We start from the raw sequence: 18,777 nt of genomic DNA on the forward strand, positions 1-18,777 counted from the left end.
GATTGACACTCAGGACTAAGCCTTTTCATTATTTTTGAATGATTTAGAGCTGTGGTTCTCTACCGAGGGTAATTTTGCCTCCTGGGTGCATGTAACAAAGTCTGGAGGCATTTCTGGTTGTCACAACTGGGTGAAGAGTGCTACAGGCCCCCAATGGGTAGAGGCCAGGGTTGCTCCCAGACCCCTGCAATGGACAGGAAGCCCCCACCACAAATAACGATCTGGCTCAAAATGTCAACAGTGCCAAGGATGAAAATCCCGACTTACAGAATCCTCAAATTTTTCATTCTAGAGATATTTTGTAAACACACAAAAGTCATTCTTTAGGGGACCTAATAAGTGGATTCATTTACATTGGTTTTAATTAGTTAACCATATTAATTATCTTAGCGATTTTGACTGTTGACCACGCCACCAGAGGTTTTTCAGAAACACATGCAAGGTGCCAAGAGCTCTCAACCAAACATTAGCTATTGAAGAACTTTGCATGAGTCTATGAAGACTTCTTCCCAAATCCCCAGACATCTATTACACAAGTTTCTCTAAGAAAATGCCTCCTGAGGGGCACGAAGCAGGGTTAACTCATTTCACCATCCTAGAAGCTTCGCGCTAAGAGAAGTATTCAGAAATCCCAGGTGCCTGTTTAGAGCCACCAAGACTCCTCCACCTTGGGAGCGGTCCAAGATGTGTCTGGAGCAGGAAAGATAAGCAAGCAGTCCAGGAGGACTTGCATGTGGGACTGGGTTGGCTCAGAGCCTGGAACTGGGTTAAACACTTAGGATGTCAGAATCCCAGCAGCGTGCAGCAAGGACCACGGACTTCCCCATCCTCGTGTCCAGGGACTGGCCGTCCATAAGAGACACCACATCACCTGAGAATCCGCGACCATGGGTCCTTGGGAGAACAGGACAGCATGCACAGAGTTGGTTTTATTTAATTGTTGGTTGGTTGGCTTCTGAAAACTACTTTGGGGAGCACTACATTTAATAACCAGTAATGGACCACTAATGAGGCCCTAAAGCTGGTGACCAAAATGAATCTTTCCGCAGCGTACCTCCTTTTTGACTCCTCCAATGACATCCTAAAAAGTTATGGGCTGCCAATAAGTGAGGGAAAAGGCTGGGGGCAAAGAAAGGATTCGGAGCCCTTCAGGGGCGGCTCAAGTGATCTGATTTCCAATCTCAGCCAAGGTGTCTGGTTCCCGCAGCCTGGCCTTGGGGGTGGGGAGGAGGGCAGCTGAGAAATGAGGGATTTACCGGGGAACTTAGCTTTTCCATATCAAGTCCAGGAAATGAAAGGCACAAATGCTCAGAGGCAATAAGGGGAGATCCCTTCCCACCCCTGGGTTCTCCTTTTATCCTCTCTGAAGCCCAGCAGTTATTAGAAAGGCAAGCCAGCCTGAGACCTGAGGAAAGAGTCGGGGCTGATTTGTACATGGCAGCTGCTTGTCATTTCTCCCAACTTTGCAAGTGTAATTTAATTAAACGAACCATTTATTTCATTAAAAGTAGACATCAACAGTTTTAAATCAGGCATTTACAAAAAGAAAAAGCTGATTATAATCTGCCTTAAGCCTCTTTTCTGGAATAAGATACTTTATGCTATATTAGTTCCTATGAAGATGTAGTCCATGAGTAAAGTGGGTAAGATTTTGACTTTCTTAGATAGTCATGAGTTTGCAGCCCGGCTCTTCTGCTTATTAGCCTTGTGACCCTGGACAAGTCACTTCATTGCTTTGCATCTTGATTTATCTGTAAAACAGGGAGAAGATGATTTGAGGAGGAAATGTGGTCATCTATGTAAAGCTCACATACACGCATACGTTCATTGAAAAAAATACTTACCTGAGCACCTGCTGTTTACTGGGCTGTGTTCCAGGCTCAGCAGTAGCTCTCACAGAGCTTGCCTTCTGGCTGAGGGAGAGGCACCAAAAATCATAAATAAGAAATTTCATTTCAGATCGTGATAAATGCTATTGAAAACTGCAACAGGGCAAGGGATGTAGAGTAAGCCGCTTGGCATCAGGATTACTTTAGATGGAATGATCAGAGAAGACTTACCCGGTACTGAAAGTGGGAACTGAATGTCATGAAGGAGCCAGCCATGAAAGCACCTGGGGAAAGGAAATTCCAGGCAGAGGGAACAGCAAGTGCAAAGGCCCTGAGGCAGGAGCAGGTTTGGCAAATTCAGGGAGCAGAGAGGTGGGTTGGGGAGGAGAAGTAGACGTGGCCAATAAAAGAGGTTAGCTTTACTCAGAGAGCCAGGGGAAGCTAGTGGATTGTAAATGAGGAAGAACAGCTCTGATTTTTGTCTTAAAAAGGTCACTCTGGCTGCCTCATAGACCCCAGATCTGGGGAAGATGGGAAGCCAACTATCTATATATGTAGCCCAACACACAGATGCACTTGAGCTCTTCCTCCCTCACATCTTCCTCTCCTGTTGAGGGACTAAAAGCCCCTTGGAAATAATGTAAAGCACTAAGCATGGGGCCCAGCACATAGCAGGCACTCAAAAAGCAGGAGGGCTCTAATAATGAGTATTTGGAGGAAATGTCTCTTAATCCCTCACTTTTGAAGAAATTAGGAAACTGAGGTATAAGGACAAAGTGAAGTCCTGAGGCAGTCAGGTGCATTTGTGAACTGCAGCCACTTGGGCTCTGCTCCCTCCCACCCCCACCCAGAGAGTAGACTGCCACGAAACACATTGAGGGGACATAGCCAGGCCGGGCCCAGGGACCCAGAGGGCATCCCACGGGACCAGCCAAGATACTTCTTGGCTTTGCACAGCATAGAAATCAAACCCGAGGCAGGAGGAAGTGAGAGCAGAGTTTACTGTAGTGCGAGTGGTAGAGTATAGTGGACAGAGTGTCTGGGAGACTCCGAAAAGGAGAGGTGAGTCTCCCCGCCGCTTGGGGTTTGGGGTTTGCATTGGAAAAGGCTCCAGGGTAGATGTTCCTTCGGGAATCCGGGGTCGGGTCCCATCTAAGGTGAGAGTCAGGTGAACAACAGGTGTTACTTCATAAACCACCGAAGGCAGGGGTGTTAATGCCAGTGTCTACTGAGGTGTGTTCGAAGCCAGTGTCCTCGAGCTCGGGATCCGGTTCTTAGTTGTTATCAGGTGTTTGGGGGCCTAGGAGGAAACTCAGAGGATGATTCACTTTTCAGGCTTCCCCGCTGGGACAGGAACGTGGCTTCTTTGGTTTACTCAGATGCCAGGTGAGACGTACAGCATGAGTAAGTGGGGCCTAGCAGAGACACAGCAGATGGAGCCTTTCTAAAATGGAGTCTCTTCTGCTTCCCTATCTCAGTAGGGGATAGTCAACAGAGTGGTTCCACTTGGCATCAAAATGTGAGTCACTACTTTGGCTGCCAGATTTTCCTAAAGCAGATTTCAACTTGATCACCCCATCCAAAACCCTTTTTTGTTTATTTTTTAATTTTTTTCAAAGCCTCTTTTAAAATAAATAAGATGCCTCGTTTACTACCCTAAAATGAAAAATCTAAATAATACAGCCCACCCATGACTCACTAGTTTAAAAAAAAAGGAATATAATATTGCAAATGTAACATAATGAAAAGAGATTTTTTAAAAACCTTATGTATTTCGATATGTGCCTGAGCACAATAGAAAACACAGTGAAGGAACCTGATACATGTACCTGCTTCTTTCTCATTTAAAAGATTTGCCTTGGGGATCCCTGGGTGTCTCAGCGGTTTAGCGCCTGCCTTGGGCCCAGGGTGTGATCCTGGAGTCCCGGGATTGAGTCCCACGTCAGGCTCCCTGCCATTTATGTCATGATAACAAGTTTGTTTCTAAACTGCATGCATTTGAGTTTTAAAAAACTCAAATGGAGCCTGCTTCTCCCTCTGCCTGTGCTCTGCCTCTCTCTCTCTCTCTCTGTCTCTCTCTCTCATGAATAAATAAATAAAATCTTAAAACAATAATAAAAGATTTGCCTTAAGAGAGGAAAATCAGGAGCCATTCTGTACAACTAGAAGAACTGGATTTTTATGGAGGCTCTATTACATTGGCCTAATTGGTTAAATCATTGGCCATTGGTGATTGAGCTCAACCTCCAGCCCCCTCCCCTCTCCCCAGAGGTCAGGGAGCGGGGCTGAAAGTTCCAGCCCTCTAATCCTTTGTTGGTTTCCCTGGCAATCAGCCCCCATCTTTAGGAGCTTTCCAAGAGTCACCTCATTAACGTAAACTCACTGTGGTCCAAGGGACTGGTTCTGAATAACAAGACACCCAGTTCATCCTTAGTGCTCTCATCACTTAGGAAACTCCAGGTTTTAGGAGCTCTGTGCCAGGAAAAGGGAGAAAAACTAAATACATATTTCCTATTATAAATCACAATACCTATCACACACTCCCAAATACCACTACTTCATCCCACCCCTGCCTCCCCCCCCCCCCCCCCGGCCAATTTTTATGACCACAAAAACCGCCAAACTACTCTCTAGGAGGATGTGCCACCTCTGCTGAGAACCACTGCCTTAAAACCTGGTATAGGAAATGATGGACCCAGAATAGCAGCGTTTTGTGATTGTGTCATTGCATGATGTGGATGCAGGCCAGTGGCCCCTGAAAGATGGCCACATCCCAGTCTCCAGGACCTGTGACTTCCTGCCGCCTTCTATGGCAGATGTGATTCAGTGGCCCCCGTGTCATCACAAGGGGCCTCACAAGAGGGAGGCAGGAGATTGGAGCACATGGTAGGAGATACGAGAACAGAAGGAAGAATTGAAGTGGCACCAGAGAAGGCAGGTGGCATCTAGTAGCTGGAAAACGTGGTCACAGGGACCTAACAGATCTGCCTATCTTCGGTAACGAGAGTGGAACAGATTTGCCATTTACGTACATCATGATAACAAGTTTGTTTCTAACCTGCATGCATTTGAGCTGAATTAAAGGAAAATGTTAAATTAGCACAGTTGCCCTGCAGTGGGACAGAACTTGCAAAGGTGTAATGAGTATGGCCGTGGTCTAGAAAATACCAGGTTAAACTACTGCACGGGAATTTCCAAGCTTTCTAATGGAAGCTTCTGAACACTGCTGCTTTTTGCTAATAATACCTAAGCACCAGGAGCAGGTCACAGCACATGCATTATCCTACAAGATTCCTGGGAGGGACTCACTGACTGTATTCAAATGAAGAAACTGAAGCCCAAGGAGCGTGAACATCTCATGCAGGGTCACCTACCTCAGGAATGGCAGCCCCAGGATTTGAACTCGGGTCCCTCTAACTCCATGGCTGATGCTCTTGGCAATTTTTGCTTCTCGGAGCTCCTTGCCTTTGGCCACTTGCATGCACATCTTGTGAGGCGGAGATAATTTGTGGTGGCCGTTCACAGGGAGCCATTTGCCTCACTAGGCAGTGCTTGTGTGGGATTGATGCTCTAAGACCAGATAATAAAAAAAAAAAAAAAGACCAGATAATAACTCAGATCTTGATTTATATCACCTTGGGGAGGGGCTGTCAAGGGGTGTCATCCAAAGACAAGACATCCAATCTTTCTAAAGTGCTGCCTGGCAAAACTTGGTCGTTGTTCAGATGTATAGAATCACTGGAGCTTGCCCATTGGACATCGGCAATGTCGGGAACTCCCTTTTTTTTGCACAGACATGGGGAGATGGCAAGCAGAGTCAAGAATTTTAGATTATAAGTGACAAAAATTCAACACACATTAGTTTAAGCCAAAAAGGAAACTTTATCTGTTCGTGTAACCAATTATGACCAGAAACAGACTTCAGGAACAGTGGGATCCAGTCCCCAAATAATTTTGTATGAAGCTATGTGCATTGTCAGGGGAGCCCTGCCAGTGTGGTGGCAGAGATGGCTGCTAGCATCCTCCAGCCTCGGGTCAACTGCTCAGCCACCCCAGGAGTAAGAAGGGGCCGCTTTCCCAGTAGCTAATGTCCTAGGACCAGTTCTCATGGTTTCCCATTGGCCACATGACCATCCCTGAACCAGTCACTCTGGTTCTGGCCAGTCCTAGGCTATGAAATCCTCCTGGGAGGCCAGTAATGGGTATTATTTTTACTAAAAATTAATAACTGCTTATTTACAGACTTGACAGTTCATTCGCAGAGAGATTAGGTATCTCCGTAATATCATACTGCAGCCCTATTTCTTCAAAGTATCTAATGAAGACCCTGTGTTGGGGACCCCCAGGACCACCCTCAGGCATGATGAGCTGCTAGAAGGACCCAGATTCGGAAAAGCTATTATATTCACAGTTACAGGTTGTTACAGTGAAAGGACATGGTTAAAATCAACAAAGGGAGGGATGCATGGGTGGCTCAGCAGTGGAGCGTCTACCTTCGGCCCAGGGCATGATCCTGGAGTCCCAGGATCGAGTCCCACGCCGGGCTCCCTGTAGGGAGCCTGCTTCTCCCTCTTCCTGTGTCTCTGCCTCTCTCTCTCTCTCTCTTTCTCTCTCTCTCTCTTTCTCTCTCTGTCTCTTATGAATAAATAAAATCTTTTCTAAATAGATAGATGATAGATAGATAGATAGATAGATAGATAGATAGATAGATAGATAAAATCAGCAAAGGGAAAAGGCAGATGGAATAAGATGCAAAAGAAAGTAGATCCCAGATGTTCCACCGAATTCTGCTGGCAGAGGATGTGACAAGTCATGCCAAGTGTTGCCAGCCAGCGAAGCTCACCTGAGCCCTGGTGTCCAGCTCTTATTAGGGTCCAGCACCTCAGCCTCTCCGACTCCAGCACCCCAGAACAACAACAGGCACTCACCACTGTTAGCATCAACTAGGATTGCACCGCCCAAGGATTCGGAGCTCATCTACCAGGAGCCAACCACGGGCCAGGCTTGAAGATGGGCCTTCTTAGGAAGGTGCAAAGTTTGAGCAGCCCAGGCCTGCCGCGTTAACCCTTTCCTGCGCAGACAGCCTCCAGATCTTCATGGCAGGGACCCCACGGGAAACCAACTAAAATGGCTCAGCTCAGGGGAGACCACCAGATACTAGGCCTGGTACATCTGGATATTCCAGGGGAGACATTACACTTCTTTCCAGTCACGCAGCCGAACCATGGAAGGCAACACTTCCTCAGAGCAAAGGTGCTGTCACAGGCAGCATGACATAACCAGAGGATTACGGAATCTGATGTCAAATCGGACCTGAGTTCTGGTCACAAAGCTGCCTCTGGAAGAAATGGCATTTCAGACTTAGGCTAGGCTCTGTAGTGACTGTCAACTCTGCCATTGTAGCACAAAAGCAGCCGTAAGCATTAAGTGAACAAATGGGCATTGCTGTGTTCCAATAAAACTTTATTTACAAAAACAGACAGTGGGCCACAGATTCTCTAGTATTTCTCCCATTCTTTTTTTTTTTTCTTTTTTTAATGCTGGCCACTAAAGTGAACTTTCACTAACAAGATGATAACCAGCCCTTTGAAAAACCCATTTGATCTTTATAACCACCCTGTGGTGAGTAACCCCATTTTACAGGTGACAAACTGAGGCACACAGAAGTTGCGTAGCTTGTACAGAGTCATCTAGCTGGTAAGAGGTGGAACTGGCCTTGGTCATAAGCAGTCTGGCTGAGAACCCACTCTCCTAACGTCTACTCCAAAGTGCTCAGAGATTAGCTGTAAATATTATTACTCAGACAGCTGCAAAAGTACCCAAAGGACAACAGTCACCTAAGGTTTCAGGACAAGATTAGGGTGTGTCTGCCTTTTGTTCAAAGGGTTTTTGTGAAGTTTAATAAATAGTGTGTGGATCTCACTTCTTTGAAACACTCATTGGAACCATCTACGACCAAAGAGCAACATGCTTAAAACAGAAAACATAGTAAACTCAAAGAAGGAATTCTATAGCCGGCAGATGCAGTTGTGATTCATTTAAACAACTTTTTGGTAAAAACTTGGACTCGGGGGCACCTGGGTGGCTCAGTCAGTTAAGTATCTGCCTTTGGCTCAGGTAATGATCTTGGGGTCCCGAGATCGATCCCTATGTTGGGTTCCCCGCTCTACAGAGCATCTCTTCTCCCTCTCCCTCTTCCTGTCCCATTGCTTGTGCGCTGTCTCGCTCTCTGTCTCTCTGACAAATAAATAAAATCTCAAAAAAAAAAAAAATACTTGGACTCCTTAGAAATGAAAATGTTACCTCCTGATCCATAAGGATTGGGAAGTAGACCTCCAAGAATAGGGCTTAAAATGGGGAGGAGCTTGTAAATTTGGGCACGATGGAGACACTTGGTAGTAAACAGCAGCTGTCATCTTAATGAACCTGAGTAACTTTTGTGTTCAGAATTGGAAAACCTCCCAGAATCCATATGCTGTTTTCTTCGTTCGCATTGGTTTGACATCGGATTAAACTCGTTTTAGGAAAGACTTTCTTGTTCATGTTCTTACCATATCCCATCCATCTGGGAAACAACCACACATCACAACTGACTTACTGATCCATGAGGCAGATCTGAGAGTGGCCCTTGTGGAGGAAGGCCCCGCCATCCTCCTCTCGTTAGAGAACTTCACCAAGAATGCGTAATAATTAGGCCGCACACTTGCAGCAGGGTCCACTGCATCCCCCCTGGGGCCGAGTGCTAAGGCTTGGAGCCTCCTAAACGAATGTGCACACACAGCACAGCTCACCGTGTCAAATGTGAACCCTGAGAAATCTCATAGATCGTTAGACGCATTTAAAAAAAAACCTGTAATGCCTTTGATTTATCCCTTCACGGAGAAAAAACCACCCCCAAACTCTCGAGTCAAAGATGATGTTCAGTCCACCCAACCCCACCAGCCCCCAGCACGACCCTTTGATGGACAAGTTACAAATTGAAACCTGTTTTGGAAAAAAAAAAAAAAAAATCTCTTTTTCAGTTCTCCCGTCTGACTTACATTGATCATTTTTTAAAAACAATCTGTTCCTGCTGTTGCTTATTTAGGAAATTAACCTAAGCAAGCTGATTTTTTTTTTTTTAATCCAAAGAGTGTGTCGTGATTAAGAAGTGGTGTTCATAAAGTACCATCTGATGTGGGGGTTTCTGCTGGGTTTACAGAAACAAGTTCTTTGCATCAGGGTTCGAGGAAGTGGGATGGGAAGTGGGATTTTGACAATGACCAGTACTTGGGGAGGGCTTGCTACATACCAGAGTAGGTGTCCCCATAAACCTCACCACAGTCTTGGGCAGTAGAAGTGTCAGAACGGGTTTGACTGGGTCAGTGGCCTGTTTTTAGCCGAAGAATGTGGCGTGAAGTCTTCCCTATTCTAGGCTTTATTTGACAGGGAGACGTGTTAGACCAGAAAGAGGATCCCCCTCCGAGCCGCAGAGTGACTACAGCCAACAGGACCAAGGTGGCGTGTTTATGGAATATATTAGGAACGTATTCAGCAGGCAACACAATACAGAACTGGTGGCTTTCATCCTGCCCTCACTCTGGATGTGTTTCACATTAATTAATGCTGAGTCTCCACCAATTTTTTTTTCTTAGTTTCTCAGTCTTTGCAATCCTGGAAAAACATTTTCTACTTGGATAAAGTGGTCTGGCTCAGGGTCACACTCTGTGTTGCTTAACTCCTGGGACAGTTGTGCTTTTCTTGGGCTATTCCAGACTTTTCCACCTCTCTACAGCTAATTTTTATCAAATTCCTTGAAAAGAGGTCCCACCTCTTTTCAGAACAGTCCACAGGCAGCATGCAAGCGGATTTTAGGAAAACCTGAAACAATACGAATTCTCAAGGAGTATATGGGCATTCTAAAGGTTCTCCTCAGAAACATCTGGACGTCTTTAAAATTTTGTTTTAATTTTTTTAAAGATTTTATCTTTAAGTAATCTCTACACCCAACCTGGGGCTCAAACACATAAACCCGAGACCAAGAGTCTCATGCTCCACCAACTGAGCCAGCCAGGCACCTCAAAATTTTGTTTTAATTTTTAATTATAAGTATGTGAATCCCTTCTCCTTCAAAACATTTTAGAATATTCCAGCTCGTGCAAAAGTTCACTTTCATCCTTACTTCTAATTCCTGTTCCCTCCTCTCTGCCCTTCCAGGAATAATTATTGTTCTGACTCTGGGTATATCCTTTCAGATATTTATAAATATATAAGTGCCTTTGGAAAGTACGTGGTAACATTTTATATGTTTCTAGTAAATGCCAATAACATGCAGTATATAACTTTCAGAAAACTTACTTTCACTCAATATTATTTTTTTGATATGTCCATGTTAATATGTGGAGATGTGGTTCATTTCTTTCCATTGAATTTAGTTTTCCACCGAGTGAATATACTACAACTTGTTTCTCTAATAACCTTTGGCTGGACAGCTAAGTTGTTCAGTCTTTGTTATTTACAAACAATTCTGCAATAAACATCTTTTTACATGTCCCTTGTTCATATATATGGGTTTTTCTCTAGGGTAGACAATGGGAAGTGGATTTAGTAAGTATATTCCCTTCTTTTTTGAATTTAGGTCTTTTTCATCCAGGAAATATGTGCATAGAGTTTAAAACTCACATGGTTCAACAAAGGAAAGTGTTAAGAGAAATAGGCGTTCCCAGTGGACCCCACGCCCACCCTTTCTTTCTGCCCACAGGCAACAACTTTCAACCCTTCCAGATTCTTTTGATACTTACCTCCAAATTTCTAAGTAACCTGCTTATGTTATTACTTCTTGATTTTTCTTTCCACATTAGGCATGCTCCCCAGCTTCCCAAACTAGAAGATGAGAATTTAGCTCTCTTTCCTCACCCTGGCTCCCATCACACACACGCAGACTTCCTCCCCACATCCTGCCAGTATCGATAAGACGTAATTTCAGCTGTATCAATACTGAGTATTTGCTTTCTTCTCACTATACAAAATACTTTTCACAGACAGACCATTCCATATGCGATAATTACTTTTCCTGTTTTATGTGCTGGCCTGGGAGTTGACATTTTTCTACATAAATCCTTTCAGCGAACGAGTGTGGAGGGCAGCTTCTTGCATCTCGTCTAACGTGCAGAGGGCTGCTCATCCGTGGTTAGGTGCATGGCCTTGCCAAGAAGGAACAGGCAATCATGCAGGAGTGAGTTGGTTGAGGGGTGACTAATGTATGGAAACACCCCCCAAAACCCTCTCCCGGGTCACACACCAATTCCCCGGTTGCCCCTGAAACTTTTGTTTTCCTCATTTTTTCTTCATTTTTTGTTGAGTACTCTACCCTCCCGCCTTCCAGCCAGGACCCGGAGTGCTAAGCTTTGGCTTTGGGGGCCCTAATGAGGTGTTGCACCTAATGGCTGTGTTCCTGGGCTTGATTCTCCACAGTTGTGTGTGTGTGTGAAGCTGAGATCACCAGCTACATTTTTTCCCCATTTTTTTTAAGGGTCGAGAAAGGTTTATGTCATTAATTATTTATTTTTACAATAGAAATAAGACAGCCTCCTGGTGAAAAATTCAAACAGGAGAAGACGTGTATGGAGTGACAGTACAAGGTCCCCTTCATGCCTCCTGCCACCCCAGCCCCTCCAGGTCCTCCTCACAAGCAGTGCTGCTGGTGCGACATGACCCGGTCCAATCCCAGCACTCACTAGCTGCAGGGCCTTGAGCAAGTTACCTAACAGTTTTCTCATCTGTAAAATGAGAAAATATTAATACTCAGCTTGTAAGTCTTTGTGGGAATTAAATGAATTAATAAGTTAATGTGTAAAGCGGCACAGAGAAAGCACTTAATGGATATTAACTAGGAATATTACTAAGTGTTGTGTATCCTCTTAGACCAATGGTTCGTAACCTTGGCTACCTCATAACCTTGAAATCAGGTGGGTGGGCAGCTTTCAACACTCCTAAAGCCTGGAACCCATGCTCAGAAATTCTGATTTTATTGGCCTGGAGAGAGCCTGAGCATCAGGATTTTTCCATGCTCCCAGTCATTACAGTGTGCACTGAGAATTGAGAACCATCGAACCATGTGCATCAGTTAGGATAGGTGAGGTTATGCTGCAGTAACAAGCATCCCCCAGATGTCATCTACTTCTCTTTTATGGTACTTGCCCATTCTGATCTGTTGCAGCTCTGACCCCCACTATCTTTTCTCTGGAACATTTAGTCTTGTGAGGTGAGAAGAGAGAGCGTGACCAAGCATGCACTTAACCTTAAAGCTTCAAACCAGCAATGAAACATAACTTCTGCTCACATATCATTAGCCAACACAAGTCCCATGGTCACATCTGAGTTCAACAGGGAGGGTGTATATTAGGAGTTGCCAGACAGTTCCTGCATGGGGCCAGATAGTAAATATCTTAGGCCTTGCAGGACATACGGTCTCTGTGGCTCCTGCTCACCTCTGCCTTCAAAGCACAAAAGCAACCATGGATAATACACTGTTTACAAATGTTAAAAGTTAGGGTGCCTGGGTGGCTGGGTTGGTTGAGTTGTCTAACTCTTGATTTCAGCTCAGGTAATGACCTCAGGGTCACGAGATCAAGTCCTGCATTGGGCTCCATGCTGGATGTGGGAGCCTGCTAAAGTTGCTCTCTCCCTCTACCCCTCCCCCTACTTGCATGCACATCTCTGTATCTCTCTAAAAAAAAAAAATGTAAAAAGTCATGTCTAGCTCATGAGCCATACACAAGCAACAGGTCAGGTTGGGCCCATGGGTGTAGTGTGCCAATCCCTGGTGTGGATCATCCTCCTACAGGGAGCTCTCTAGGAAGGGACCCCAAATATGGGAGAACTGTCATGCAGTCTACCGCAGCATGTGTGTAAGAGAGAAGGAGAGAGAAGGGACCCTTTCATTGCACAGTTGGGTTTCACACATTGTCCTGTGGTACAACTTGCTTTTGTTACTTAATATCTTGGTGGTAGTTTCACATCAGTAACTCTAACATGACTTGACTTTTTTAATGGCAGCCTAGTTTTCCACACTATGGATGGACCATGATGGGGTTTTGTTTTTGTGCTTGTTTTTATAATTAATTTTCTGTGGTGAGATAACAGTGTTATTGCATGTACCAGGAGGAGTAAGACAGCATCTAGACAGAAAATTGTAATAAAGAGAGAACCAACATGTCAGCTCTCCCAGTGGGTTTTACATAGCATAGTCCAAGCTGCTTCCCTGCAGCCTTCCAGGCCTCCGTGGAAGCAGAAAGGCTGGAACGGATTCCCCTTTATTGCTGCCATTCCTGGATCTGGCAATGCTGAGCACAGCTGCAGTTGCAGGGACATTTGGGGGAGATTGCAGTACTAAAGAGGGCAAATAGAAACTGGGAACATCTAGAAATATGATCTTAGAGGCTATCTGGCATCATCACCCTGACCCCACGGGGAGACACAGCCTAGGCCACATGTGAGCCCATCAGGAATGACCGTGGCTGCCTTTCAGCAGGGGTGGGGGTTAAAAGAAAGAAGCCTGGCTGACAGGTGACTCTGTCCTTTCTTTCTGCCAGGACACCACGACGTCAGTGCGCATCGGCCTGATGATGGAGGAAATGATCTTCAACCTTGCAGATACACATCTGTTCTTCAACGACCTGGAGGTTTGGCATTCCCCTCCCATTCCGTGTCATAGTCACTGTGTTTAATGACCTGTGTCTGGTTCAGGGGAAGAGACACTGCCTTTTCTCTTTGCTGGCTTTCCTTTTTCCTTTGGAGGCTAGAAACTTCTGCTGACAACCCCCAAGAGGGCACAAAACTGTGGCCAGCGACAGTTTATTGAAAACACACTTGGCCAGCGGATCTCTCCGGCTTCCCAGTGCAGCCAGTGCTCTTCTCTCCACTCCGGTGGTGATGTCCACTGGCAGTTACGCTAATCCAATAAGGGCTGTGTCGTCTCTTCCTCCTGAAATTTGCTGTTTAATAAGTTTATTAAGGCAAATTAGTACAGATCCTCCTGGGTCAGTAATAATTAGCAGTGGGCCAGGATGGAAGCTTTTAAAAACAATTTACATTCCCCTGAAAACATGTTTTACGAAGAGAGAGAGCAAACAGAGGGACTGTGCTTACTTAGCATCTGCTCCCATGCCCCGAAGCAAGTGGCAAAAGAGATAGGAGACAGGGGGAGGGCAGCGTCAGAAATCAATTTAATTCCTCTGTTTATACCCAGCCTGTGGCAGGAAGATATGAGAAGAATTTGAAATGGAAACCATATTTAAAATTGAACTGTTAAAGCAAGGCAAAGGAATAGAAAGCTAAGTAACGAATGAGGGTAAGGCCCTGGACCAAAAAATCTAGCTCAGGCCAACTGCTGCAGTGAAGCTGAGAGTTCATCCCTGAGCTCCCTGGTAGCCAAAGCAAGGAGGGAAATACAATGCGTGACTTATCTCTGATGAAGAGCAAGCAGCTTTCTCCAAGGTGAAGAAGGCATTTTGGGGTTGATAAGAGGATTAATGTGGGGATCTTCTGGCTTTGTAAATTGTATTTGCATTCTTGGTTTACCTGATTGAAAAATGAAGGTCACCTAAATCATACTGCATATGAAAGAACACTCCTGTTGATCTTAGCAGGCCTATTTTTCTTCTGGAATCAAAAGTGCCTGGAACTAGCCTATGAAGTAGAAATATGAAGGCTATGAATTCAGATCTGTCTTGATTGGCCCCGAGTGTGACTAATACTTATTAGGAAAGGATACAGGTTTTCCTTTCTGGTCTGAGGTCCTAGAATTCCAGAGGAGGACACCCTTGCTGAAATGATCAGCCTTGTGATCTTTCCAGCCTGGGCAACCCATTTGGGCCTCAGCCCTCCTATCTGTGAACTGGAATTGTTCTCTGCCCAACATCTGTTTCAAAGAGAGAAACAGATGTTTGTTGTTTGTTTGTATTTATTATTTTTTAATTTAAATTCAATTAATTAATTTATAATGTATTATTGGCTTCAGAGTTAGAGGTCGGTGATTCATCAGTCTTCTATAACACCCGGTGCTCATCACATCACATGCTCTCCTTAATGCCCATCACCCAGTTACCCTATCCCCCCCACTCTCCTCCAGCAACCCTCAGTTTGCTTCCTATGATTAAGAGTTTCTTGTGGTTTTGTTTCCCTCTCTGCTTTCATCTTATTTTTCCCTCCCTTCCCCTATGATCCTCTGTTTTGTTTCTTAAATTCCACATATGAATGAGATCATACGATAATTGTCTTTCTCTGATGAACCTATTTCACTTAGCATAATACCCTCTAGTTCCATCCATGTCATTGCAAATGGCAAGATGTCATTTTTTTTGATGGCTGAGCAGTATTCCATTGTACATATGTGCCGCATCTTCTTTATCCTTTCACTGTCGGTGGACATCTGGGCTCTTTCCATAGTTTGGCTATTGAGGGCATTGCTGCTATAAACACTGGGTTGCAGGTGCCCCTTCGGATCACTACATTTGTATCTTTGGAGTAAATACCCAGTAGAGCAATTGCTGGGCCATGGGGCAGCTCTATTCTCAACTTTCTGAGGAATTAAAGAGAGGATCTATGTAGAACCTCATTGATAACAAAAGAGAACATGGGCGAATCGGGTGGTTCCATGAGTATCCAGCCCAGGACTGTCCCTCAGCCAGATGCAACACGCAGGCCCCCTTCACGATGACCTCTCATGTCTTAGAGAAAAAGAAGGAGGAGAGAGGGAGAGAGAACTAATGAACAAAACAACAAAACAAGGCAACTGAATTCAGCAAGCATTTCTGGGGCCTAATGTCATAAAGAGTCAGTTGATTGCAAATAATAAACCCCAAATGGTTTTAAGAAATAAAAGGAAATTATTGGCTCTTGTAGTTGAAAAGTCCAGGGTAGATTCGGTCTCTCAAGATCTCCTTAGAATGTTGGCTCCATGAGGACAGGAACCACAGCTGCGTCACTCTCAATCCCCAGGGACTCATCAGGAAACAGCCAAACTAATCCATAAATGAGAAAGTTCATTTAATGAAAAGGTCAGGAAGAAAATAAAATAATTAGATGTGATAGTAGTGATGGGGGAAAAGGGGTAGATGGGGATCATCATTCTCGAGGGAGGCAGGGAAGGCCTCTCGAGGAAGTGACACTTGAGCCAAGGCCTGAATGATGACAGAAGCCAGCTAGGTGAAAATCTAGAAAGGTGGGACCAGCGTATGCAAAGGCCCTGAGGTGGGAAGTAGTGTGAAGTCCACAGTGACTGTAATGAATGAGTGAAAGCAAAAGGGTGACTAGAATAAATGAATCTGGAGAGGGAGGTGTGGGCCAGACATGGGTCACGGACATCAGAGTGGATCACGGACATCAGAATTTATTCTAAGTGCTATGGACAACCGTGGGGCCAAGGACCATAAAACAGGAAAAGCTGCATGATCTAGTTTATGTTTTAAAAGGACTCTGGCTGCTGAGTGGAGAATGGGCATTAGGAGGGGAAGAGTGGAGGCTGGGAGACCACTAAAGAGACTATTGCAGTTGTCCAAGCAAGAGGAGAAAGGTGGGTTGGATCAAGGTGGTAGGATGTGGGCTTCAGGATGGCGGTAAAGCCAAGAGGGTTCCTATGAGTTGGATGGGGGCATGAGGGAGAGAGAGGAGTGGAGGGAGGCTTGGCCTGACCAGGGTGACAGTGCCGTTCTCTGAGATGGGTAGATGTGGGAATACAGTTGGGAAACCCACCCTCCTGTCGTGGGCACATGGGGTTTAAGGTGTCTGTGACACCCCATAGGAGATACCAGATCAACGGGTAGATACATGAATTTTAAGTCCCACACAGTAAACATGCGAGACACATAGTGTGCACTTTATCCATGTGGGTTGAACCCGAGCCTCCAAGCCAGGCATTTTGCTGGCCTGATGGGGGTTTTAAGGCAATATCTTCAGTCTTGCCCCCTCTGCGGTCCTCACTGGCCCCCAAGTGGAAGTCACACCTCTTGGCAAAGGATTTAATTACCAGCTGGAGCTACTCAGGGAAGCCAGTTTGGTGTTATTCCCTAAATTTTTCAAAAATGCCCCCAGTGCCAGAAGCCCCCAAGGCACCTGGGCAGAATTGAAACCATGATTCATGATGGGCAAGTTAAGACTCACACAAGTGAAAACAATTTGCTTGCTTTTGCAAGCCATTGTCAGAATCCAGGGGGCAGCTTCCCGGGGCTCCCCAGGGAGACACTGGGATTTGGGAGACGGGCTTGGCCTGCCTGAGGCCAGCGAGACCAGCTCCTGCATGGAGGGTAGAGTTTAGGGGTCAAAGTCAGAGGACCCCCCCACCTTCTGCTCTGAGCCTACAGTGCCATCTGTAAATAAGGGAGTTAGCTCTTGCATGCAGCAGTGTTTGGGGGGCAACTTAGCATTTGCCAGCCCCTCCCCTAAGTGCTGCGGATTCAGTGGCAAACAATATGCAGCAAGATCCCCACCGTCGGGACGCCTGGGTGGCTCAGTGGTTGAGCATCTGCCTTCGGCTCAGGGCTTGGTCCCAGAGTCCCAGGATTGAGTCCCACATCGGGCTCCCTGCGGGGAGCCTGCTTCTCTCTCTGCCTGTGTCTCTGCGTCTCTCACTGCGTCTCTCATGAATAAATAAATAAAATCTTAAAAAAAAAAAAAGATCCCCACCCTCATAGCACTGACCTTCCAGCCAGAGAAGCAATGAACAACTGAATATATAATGTCGGATAAAGTGCCCTGAATGGTCACAGGCCAGAGGCTGTTATTTCACTTGGTCCAGCCAGGTAAGGCTTCTGTCACAGTTGAGCAGATGCCCAGGTGAGGGGAGGGAGGGGGCGTGTGGGTATCCAGGCAGCGAGCGTGCCACACAGAGAGGACAGAGGGCTGGGGCCCTGAGGCTTGATACAAGTCGGCAGGTTCCTGAAACGGGTCCGGAGCAGGAGCCGGGGACTGGGGTGGGCAGCGGGAGTGGGAGGTGGGTGCAGATCACGTGGGGCCCTGGACCATCCTAGGGCTTTGGATGATATTCTCAGAGTGACAGGAAGCCATTGGGGGTTTTAAGCAGGAAAGCACCATCGTCTGACTTGGGGTTCAGAGGCTCCCTCCGGCTGCCTGGGGAACAGACCAAAGTGGGCAAGGGGGGGAAGCAGGTATCTGAGTGGGGTCAAGTCAGGTGCCCAGACCCCCCTGTGAGAGCACTCAAAGGGAGGAATCCTGAGGTGCAGGGACGGGTCAGAGACAGGGTAGGTGCCAAGTTCATCTGTACCCCCAGGCTTTCCTGGACGTCTGTCCCGAGTTTAGGGCCAGCACCTTCTAATCCGTTCCACCTGCCAAAGGCCTATTGGAGTCCTGGCTCCCCCCAGTGCCTGGCTGTGCGCCCGGGGCAGCTGTCTCTCTCTCTCCTGTGGCCTCAGTTCCCTCATCTGCTCAGAAGGTAAAAGAAAAGCCCCGACCTTCCAAGGTTGTAATGATGACGGCAGATGAAAGCTGCCCACACGGAGCCAATGACCGGGCCTCTCCATCCAGGGGGGTGCCGTGCATGCCATGGGGTTGTGCAGGGGGGCTTCATGGTCCGAGGGCAAATTCTTTCTTTTATTTTTTTTTTAATTTATTTATGATAGTCACAGAGAGAGAGAGAGAGGCAGAGACACAGGCAGAGGGAGAAGCAGGCTCCATGCACCGGGAGCCCGATGTGGGATTCGATCCCGGGTCTCCAGGATCACGCCCCGGGCCAAAGGCAGGCGCCAAACCGCTGCGCCACCCAGGGATCCCAAATTCTTTCTTTTAAATCATTAGACATTTATTTTACCATGAGCTAGAAGAAGACAACCAGCTTGCCCAACTCCTGATTCTACAATGACTCAGAAACAATGCCCACGACAAGAGATAAGGCAAAGATGATGACTCCCATTGCTGGAGTTTGGGCAAAAATACCTGCAACTGGCTCCCTGGC

General features: G+C 46.2%; 1 protein-coding gene across 3 annotated transcripts in view; it reads left to right on the plus strand.

Annotated features, from left to right (window-relative positions):
* EYA2 (EYA transcriptional coactivator and phosphatase 2) overlaps positions 1-18,777 on the plus strand; it is a 264,015-nt gene that overhangs the window by 204,070 nt on the left and 41,168 nt on the right. For all 3 annotated transcript variants that reach the window (XM_038572509.1, XM_038572510.1, XM_038572511.1), the window contains one exon: positions 13,403-13,492. In XM_038572509.1, coding sequence (XP_038428437.1) covers positions 13,403-13,492 — 90 coding nt within the window. The remainder of the gene's footprint in view (positions 1-13,402; positions 13,493-18,777) is intronic.

Source organism: Canis lupus, chromosome 24 (assembly GCF_011100685.1).
Source record: "Canis lupus familiaris isolate Mischka breed German Shepherd chromosome 24, alternate assembly UU_Cfam_GSD_1.0, whole genome shotgun sequence".
In the NCBI taxonomy this organism is placed as follows: Eukaryota; Metazoa; Chordata; class Mammalia; order Carnivora; family Canidae; genus Canis; species Canis lupus.